Source organism: Cynara cardunculus, assembly GCF_001531365.2.
Source record: "Cynara cardunculus var. scolymus isolate 2C chromosome LG 1, CcrdV1, whole genome shotgun sequence".
Classification (NCBI taxonomy): Eukaryota; Viridiplantae; Streptophyta; class Magnoliopsida; order Asterales; family Asteraceae; genus Cynara; species Cynara cardunculus.
This window is the reverse complement of record NC_037528.1, coordinates 21,933,506-21,942,539: the sequence shown is the minus strand read 5'-3', so window position 1 is coordinate 21,942,539 and position 9,034 is coordinate 21,933,506. Positions and strand designations below refer to the sequence as shown.

The 9,034-nt window shown below is 36.5% G+C and overlaps 1 protein-coding gene across 8 annotated transcripts; it reads left to right on the top strand.

Annotated features, from left to right (window-relative positions):
- The first annotated feature begins 322 nt into the window (after positions 1–322).
- On the top strand, positions 323–7,164 carry LOC112510865 (polyadenylate-binding protein-interacting protein 11-like). Of its 8 annotated transcripts, none has more exons than XM_025116247.1 (12): positions 464–618; positions 733–789; positions 897–1,248; positions 1,435–1,545; positions 1,660–1,704; positions 1,811–1,883; positions 1,971–2,083; positions 2,181–2,240; positions 2,329–2,376; positions 2,461–2,529; positions 6,696–6,757; positions 6,842–7,164. In XM_025116247.1, exons 3-12 carry the CDS (start codon positions 937–939, stop codon positions 6,897–6,899), a joined length of 951 nt encoding a protein of 316 aa, XP_024972015.1. In that variant the 5' UTR covers positions 464–618; positions 733–789; positions 897–936; the 3' UTR covers positions 6,900–7,164. The 8 variants fall into 8 exon arrangements, with proteins under 8 accessions (XP_024972008.1, XP_024971986.1, XP_024972001.1 ...); XM_025116267.1 differs by having other exon boundaries at positions 531–618; positions 745–789; XM_025116240.1 differs by having other exon boundaries at positions 323–618; positions 733–1,248; positions 1,438–1,545.
- Positions 7,165–9,034: the final 1,870 nt, after the last annotated feature.

The window sequence follows — 9,034 nt, the reverse complement described above, 5'->3', positions numbered from 1 at the left end:
AAAGATCTCTCAAAACCAAAAATAAAACCGAAGAAGTTCATAGAAATCAATCAAAAAACTTAAATAAACACTCGAAATCAACCAAAAAACTGAAAAAAATCATTCGGAACGGTAGAATTTGGTTAAAACCACATTAGACTTATACCTACTTAGTAGCGTTGCGTCTTGTTTCAAAGGTCAATTTCATTTGAAAATTTGTATTTTCTCTTCTTTAAATTGACACAACTGACTTTTTTAAGATCAAACTCCTTTGGCTTTTTACCGTATTAAACCACGACTTTACAAGCCTTTTAACGTATTTTAAATGATTTTTTTTTGTTAAATATGGTGCTAGCAATTGTAATAATCGAGGCGAGGAGACATAGACATAGACATAGACATAGACATGGACATGGAGATAGTGGTGATCTAATAAAATTTGGGTGTTTGTGGCATGTCCCAAAAGTAGTGTGCGAAAAGCGCCGATCCGAACAAGACAAACATGAGGAAGGAAATGGTGATTCATTTTTATTAAAACAAATAAAGTGATGCTCTTTTTGCCCTCTTTCTTCTCTCTCTCTCCGGGGACGATCTTTGTGTTCAATTCCATGATTTAATACTCTTTTTTCGAACGAACAGGTAATTTCTTCTCTAACTCATTACTGTCGGCATCTTTCTTTCCATTACATATATTTTATACATCAAGTTGTTTTTAATCAAAGTCCAATTTTGGGTTTTGATGGGTACAATCAGCTAAATTCGCAGGAGGAGGAACAAGATAAATAACCCTTTTCAGACTAGTGTCAGTCGGTGAGTCGATCGATAAAAATCATGACTCTTGTTGAGAATGGTGGGTCTAATAATCGGGTCGAATCAACCGATGTTGATCAGTCCAAATCATCGATTTCGATTGCCAGGTCCAACGATCACCATCAGAGTTTTCATCAGCAGACTAAGATGATACCTAATGGGAATGGTGTTTTGAATCATCATCATCAGCAGATGAAAATGACTGCTGTTGATCATCATGATCATGAAGAAGAGGGTTTTAAGAAAGAGATGAGGGATTTGGCTGAAATGTTGTCCAAATTGAATCCTATGGCTGAAGAATTTGTGCCCCCTTCTCTCTCCAACAACAACTTTAATGGGTCTCTACTGCTACCACCATCTGCTGCTGCTGCTCACTTTGGTTACTCTGCCGTCAACGATTTCCTGCTCCAAACTAACCATACCCCATTTGCCAACGTCAATGGCATTTCTAATAGAAGGGTATACTCAATATTCACACCCCCCCCCCCCCTTTTATTCAGTTTTCTTGTTCGGGTTTAATGATGATTCTTGTAAAAGATTTGTATGTTTTAGAAAGCAAAAAGGGATATAGGTATACTGAGTTCTTTTTTTGTCATGATGTGTTTCTGGTGCTGGTTTTTCTGACTTTCTAATGTTAATGGTTAGAAGAAGGGTAACTTTAGTCATGGGAAACGAAGGATGAATAACCGAACTAACATGGCACAACGAGAAGATGTCATTAGGAGAACAGTCCATGTTTCCGACATTGATCAGCAGGTGAAGAGTCATATACTTACCTCAGGATAACATTTTTTTTCTTGGAGTTTGCTGTTTTTCATAACTTTTTATGACTAGCATTATTCTTACGTATTTGGGATGGTGTGACTTTAGGTAACTGAAGAACAACTTGCTGCCCTCTTTATCAACTGTGGACAGGTAAATATGTGAACCAGATTTATGATGGGATGTCTTTGGTTTTGTTGGTGTTATATGATGACTTTGACTGACTGTTTAACTGCTACTTTTCTCTCTGCCACAATAGGTTGTGGATTGCCGCATATGTGGTGACCCTAATTCCGTTCTTCGTTTTGCCTTCATTGAGTTTACGGATGAGGGTATGTCTATGTAACCTTTTATACTTTAGTAAAATATATATGATTTTTGCTTGGTGTTTCATTCTGTTGTCTCTAATGTGCTTGCAGAAGGTGCAAGGAATGCATTGAGTCTGGCTGGAACTATGCTTGGGTATTACCCGGTCAGAGTGCTGCCTTCAAAAACTGCAATTGCACCCGTAAATCCAACTTTTTTGCCACGAGTGAGATCCTTTTACCTTACAATTTATGAAGCTGGAAAACTCTATGAATGTATGGTTGTGCTAACCCCATTTTCCTTTGCCCTTCTTTTGTGTATAGTCTGAAGATGAAAGGGAAATGTGTGCAAGAACTATCTATTGTACTAACATTGATAAGAAGGTAGTTTAAAAGCTTTTGTTTGTTGTGCATGCATTTCATGAACATTAGCATGGGTGCATATATGTGATCTCTATTTTGTTTGAAGCAGGTTACGCAGGCAGATGTGAAACTGTTCTTCGAATCATTTTGTGGAGAGGTTTGTGGTTGTCATATACAATCTGAATACATTTTTTGCTACTTCAATTCTTAACCGTGTATTACTGAAACTATTGTTTCATAGGTTTACCGCTTGAGGTTGCTAGGAGACTATCATCATTCAACTCGTATTGCATTTGTGGAGTTTGTGATGGTGATTTTTCTTGAACTTTTTACCTGGTTTTGTTGCTTTAAATATGTGCATTGCATTGTATCACAAAATGAAAAGGGAGCTTGTCTTTATGCTCCAAAGATGGAGTCTTTTTGATTGACAAAATTTGTAGTAACATATGCAAAAGTTGCATTAATATCCTTGATTTTTCATGTATTTTTTAGTTAAGATTATTATAATTGATGTGTCTTCATCATTAGTTCTTTGCAAGAGTGCAATCATTCCAATAGCTTCATTGGCATTGTCTTTGTCATGTACTCAAGTGTGACATGAGACAACCTGAATTTTATGGCTATTGCAAATGGTAAATGCACAAGAGCATCATATTGGTATACTGATATTTGTTTGTTTTTGGTGCTGTCATCCTCATCATGAGGAATGCCAAGTTAGGGATTTGTGCCTTTGTGGGTTGCCAGATTGTAAAACTTGAGGGGGTTGAATAGGTTTCTGATTAGTTGACTAACCATTTTTGAGTTTGATGAAAAGTATTCAAAGCACAATTAATATATTTAAAAACAGAGGAAAAAGATTTGAACATAGAAAGTTATTGTGGTTGAACCCTTTCCCTATGTTCACTGCTAGAGCTTTTTTATCATCTCATCCACCAGTAAAACCTTTTCTAGTTGAAAAACATTTACAATTGTCCATTTTCTTGTTACCATTAGTGCTTCCATGCTGATTTTGTGTTGTGTGCCACCCGTAGGTAGCTACCGAATCTAAAAAGATACAGTCAACCTAGAATGGTATATTGAACCTAGATTCCACCAACTCTCTACTTTATGCCTCTAAAGCAAGCGACTCTCTTAAGATGTTAGAAATAGTTTTGAGCAATGAAGTTGCAGTTCATGTAACTCCTTAAACCTGGCCTTATGTAAATCCTTTAGATTTATAGGTGTTCTCCATGCCTCCAACTTTGCATTAAGACATTGCATTGCCTCATTGTAAAGAGGAGGTCACTGGAAAAAGCATAAGACATGGTGTGCCAACTAAAGCAAAAGTATAGACTTGATAATGAACATATCTGTCCCTGCATCACAGGCTTTCTCAGTTTCATACTTGTTGCTAGCTATGCATCATTCATCAATAACATAAATATATATAGGCACTTATCTTTCTCAAGATCCCACTATATCACTTTACTTAGTACCCTATCATATGCCTTCTCTAGCTACATAGACACCAAATGGAAGTACTTTCTACGTCCTCTAATATAGAAAAAGCCTCTGCAATAGGCAGAAATTCGATAAGATATTCTCTGAATATTACTGGAGCAAAGGGTATCATCAATAACCATCTTTTGGCTCCTTTTGAGATGAATACGACCATAGTTGTTATCCCAGTATTTGTGCACATCTGAGGTGTTTCAGACCCATATACTTGCACTCCTAGATAAGTATAATATCAGTCTAAGAAACATACATCACATACCCAAAGGGAGACCTTGGAGCGCCAAGGTTCTTTGGACTCAAAAGGGTTTGGGAAAGAAGTCTTTGTATGTAGCCTTTCCCTTGTGCAAGAGGTTTATGTGAAACCATGACCTTCCAGTCATAAAGGAGCAACCTTATATAACACATGGAGATGGGTAACAAATTTAAGACAGACCATGAAAGCTGAAATGCAATGAGGCCAGATCAAGTAGACTCGGAAACTCCTATTGCTACATGGCTAGATGTATGTCTTCAATAGGTTCACTGTAGTTCACCACAACTAACAACCACAAATAACAGGATTAGTATTTGCACTAGATGCACTTCTATCCAGAATCTCAAACTTACTATAAGCAATGAGCTTTGTGGTGACTATGCTTGTGCATGCATGTTATAATAATGCAAATACTTGATTCTATTTTATATACATGTGTGCAAGAAGGATGTATGTTAATGTGTTGATATGGATATTTCATTTGATTATTCTGAGATATCAGGTGTCTGATAATGTGTATCAGTATGTATGATGCAAATTCAAATCCATATGTGTTAAAAAAATATTAAATATTGAATTAGCTTGACAATGAATCTTTATGTACTCTAAAGTCACCTAGTGGATACCACAAATACAATTGCTGTCAACTGACATAATATGTTGATACTGATGTAGAGATGTTAGTTTAGTGTAAAAGTTATTAGAAAGTAATGATTGACCTAAGAAATAAGTCAAGCTGAATGGGGGAAGTTAGTTTCCATTTTGTAGGCTTTGGTGGTGACAGATGGAAAAGTGCATACAGTAAGTGAGGCTGCATTACAATTTGTCACCGTTGGTTATATTACCATGTATTTCAGATATCTTTCATGATCTATGTTGTGTAGGTTGATTGGGTTGGGGCTATTGCACTTGGGTGACTGGATGAAGTTTAACAACATGCTCTTATCTATGAAAGTGGGAACTAGGATGCACAAATGTAACCTGTGTTCGCAATTAAAACTTGAAAAGAGATTAGTCAACACTTCTAGTTTCATTTTATTGGGATGGGAAATTACTGATTTGGATCTATGAAAGCTGTTATGGTGCAGAGTGTTCTAAAAACCATTAAGTGGGGCTAAGCAGCAGATAGGTCTTCTAGTGCTGAGACCTTCTAGACAGATGCTTACGCGGTTCAGTTTTGGTATGCCATCCCAAAAGGTGGCAACGTCTGATTCGGCACTTAGTTTAATATAATTGTTTGACTATTGGTTTAAAAATCTTAGATAAGATCAAATATTGACAAAACATGGGGAATCTTATGGACCAAAGTTGATTAATCAATAGTTTGTAATTATTACGATTTACGAACGTGCAAACAGGTCTTTTAGCTTAAATTTTTTGCAAAAAAGGTTACATTGCAATGTATTGATGCAAAAGAGGGAAACATTAGATTTATTTTGGGACATATAGAAGATGCTACTTTTTAGCATACGGTTACTTTATTTTTTATGTTTATATCAGAACCAGTGAGTCGTATAAACATACGTGTTAAAATATTGATACTGGTTATGTACGTTTGGTCCAAATTTTATGATTTTTGTTATGGTTTTTTAAATTAGTGTTGGGCAACCGAAATTTAATGTGAAGTTTGAGTATTGAAGAACAATAATGCAGAAATTTTGAACAAAAATTCAAATACCAGAAATTCATATTCTTATTGGATGTTCTCACAAATGACATGGTATATACCAGCAGGGCAACACGAGTTGCTGGGAGAACTTAGAAAGAGCATCAGACGACATGATAACTGGATCTGTCCCTCGTCCAGTCGTAGGAGTAGACGGTAGAAGTTGCTTAGGATTTGGCCTTTGGATCATTTACAAGATTACTTTGACAAAAAAAGAACATTCGGATGCTTTGACAAAAAAAGAACATTTGGATGCTTTGCTAATTAGGTGGTTATTGAAGTGAGGTTAATTTTATCCTTTTTGGCCTGACCATTACTTGTCTTGTATTTTGATATATGCATTAATTATAGATCAGGTCAGCTGATTCTTAAACCCCATTAATGCGCTTACTCTGTTCAATTCCTGGTTAATAAGGAAATAGAAGCAGATTGAGGGGGGATAAGTGGCCAATTGAACCGCCTTTTAGAATACTGTAGATAAATGCAGTTTGCTAACCAGTAAACCGCTTACCAAGTTTTTGTTCTCATGTGGTACGATATCGTAAAGTACACCTGGAAAACGGGTTGAAGTATTTGCTAAAAAGATGTTCTCTCTTTAAGATTTCCATGATGTGTATAATACTAGAAATTATATTACAGTCTACCTTTCATCACCATGCATTATGGCTGCACATATAGTTTGCTGTTGATGGGTATTCTAATGTTCTAATCTTAATAGGATAGTCTGCTAGTTGTATGATACTGATGGTTGATGCAATCTGTTGTTCAATAGCAACATCGTTTTACACTCTTTAGCTCAAATCTTCTTTCAGATTCTAAGAACCTGCATTCCCCAGCTTAAAAATGACCTGCATTTGTTATGATATCACCCCCTGCCTTACTTCCATTCCTTTTATTTATAAAAAAGGGTCATGTTAAGGTTAAACTCGTTACTAAAATTAGAGTGCGATATGCAAACATATTCTCTTTCATTCTTTTTATTATATAAGATGGATGAGTGGGTGTATGAAAACGAAACAAAGAAAAAGGTAAGTATCATGTGTTGTGTGGAATTTTACAGGCAGAGAGTGCAATTACGGCCCTGAACTGCAGCGGTGCAGTATTGGGATCACTGCCGATAAGGTGAGGTGATTGTTAACGTTGATGATTTTTTGAAAAGTGAAAATTTGGTTTGTTGAATGAATGGTCTATATTATGTTGATGCAGGGTTAGCCCATCAAAGACCCCGGTTCGTCCACGTGCACCTCGCCCTACCATGCACTGAATGGACGGATAGCAGCAATATCTAAATATACACATACGTAAACTTTTAACTGGGAGATACTGGTTTTATGTTTCTGGTGTTTTTGTTGGATGCATTCGGGGTTCAAGTACCTGTTTGAAATGTAGATTTAGGATGCAAATTTGAGGGTGAATCCTCTCTTTCTTTCTCTGTTTTACTCTCTAGGTACTGCTGTTTTATTCAATCCAAGAAGACTATGTTTTCCATTGATGACTATATCCTATTATGCTCCTTTCTTTAACCATCATATTCTTTTTGTCTCCTGTAATCTACTAAACCAGTTTTCTTTGCTAACAAATAGTTTTCTTTTTTCTCAATTAATGTAATAAACGTTGATTTTTTTACTCATTTTGACTGCTAACCTAGATTTTGTAATTATCGATGATGTTTAGGTCAAATCACCGTCAATGTGACGAGTTATACTGTAATTCTTGATTACATAGAAAAATCAACTGAAGTCACAAAAACTCTTTATTGAGTAAAATTGGTAACATTACGCAGTTTCCAATTAAGGGGCTGCATGGTGGATGGTAAATGATTATGTGGTCAGGATGATTAAGAGACTTTATATGTCATGGTGCAAAATAAAACAGACTAGATGTTCTAAATTGATGGTCTGGATGATATAGAATTACCGGTTTAACCTTCTATATGATTTATGGGCTTATTATGCTTTTCTTTTCCATTAAGCCCCATACATGTTAAAGCCATTTTCATAATTATAACCCAATTTCTCAACATAACCACTACTTCATGTACGTTCATTCAAATCAAATAGCCATTTTCTCAACATAATCACTACTTCATGTATGATCTCCAACCCTCTTTCACCAAGCTTGTATACAAGAACAACCGGTTCTTTTTACATGAAGTACTATCTAATAATTGTTGGATTGATTTAGTTTTTCTCCCTCATTCCACACACCTGATGAACTAGTATGATTTCCGATGTACCAAAACACAAACAAGAAATCAGAGTCTTGTCCAAAACCATGAAGTCCGCTGGTGAATTCGATGTCAACAATCTACTCATGCTCTCCAGGAAGAAAACAAATAGAGAATGTACATATGGGGATCGCTAGAATTTTTACTTGTTTACCTTCGAGTTTGTGATTCTTACAAAAGCATTGGTTTTTTGATATAGCATCTTACATTGGCAAATGGAGATGGGTGGAGTGACTATCTAAATACAAGACAGGTCGTGGGTTCAATCCAGGTACTCCCACTAGCCTCTGCGGTAGAGTGAGTCAAAAAAATATCACCTCACATTGGTGTCTTTGAGGGCAGGTTATGTTTAGGGTTGTCGGTAATCAAGTTTTTGCCCAAATAAAATGCTTAATCTTATTGATTTAATGTTTGCCATATATAACATAAGGGTAAACTTTTACTATGATTTTTCGAAAAAGCTAGTATTTACTATGATGAGAATTCGCAGACCATTGATTAATCCATTTCAAGTATTAATCACCTCAAGAGCACTGCTAAAGACATCCCGGAGTTGTCATTCCTTTTTCATAATTAAAAAGCCCCCTCGTTTCTCAACCAATTGATCTGGTAAAATAGCGTTTCTCCATTCTTCACACTCCTTTGTCTAGCGATGCAAACATGAGCATCAAATAGCATCATTATGTAGCCATACTGGAAGGTTTTAGGGGGAGCTGATGCTTGTTGGGTATTTTGGTTTGACACTGCTTCACACCCAAAAATAAGGGAGCTACGTTTGAGTTAAACTTAGAGATGAAAGTCTTCTTTCGTTTCTCGACAGTGAAGTAAGACCAAGCTCAGGAGCTTATTATCTCAAGTCAAAACAAGTTGATAGGATCCCCTTTTTACGTCCCCATGCCCTCTGTGTGACAACATGGGGGTGAAAAAAGAAAAGAAAGGGATGAGATTTCTCTCGCTTTTGGCATAGTGGGCCCCCAGTGGGGGGCAAGCACGACGGGCTATTAGCTCAGTGGGTAGAGCGTGCCCCTGACAATTGCGTCGTTGTGCCTGGGCTGTGAGGGCAAACAGCCCTAAGGTCTTTATATAAATTTGACTTCAATGGTTTGGTCATGGTAGATGCACACTACCATCCAACTGCACTTTTGGTCTTCTAAGTAAACAAAGACAATGAG

Coding starts and splice junctions, on each gene's coding strand:
- LOC112510865 (XM_025116218.1), top strand. CDS start 811: ATGACTCTTGTTGAGAATGGTGGGTCTAATAATCGGGTCGAATCAACC. Junction 1,546..1,659: donor TTTCCGACATTGATCAGCAG/GTGAAGAGTCAT, acceptor GTGTGACTTTAG/GTAACTGAAGAACAACTTGC. Junction 2,241..2,328: donor GTACTAACATTGATAAGAAG/GTAGTTTAAAAG, acceptor TGTTTGAAGCAG/GTTACGCAGGCAGATGTGAA.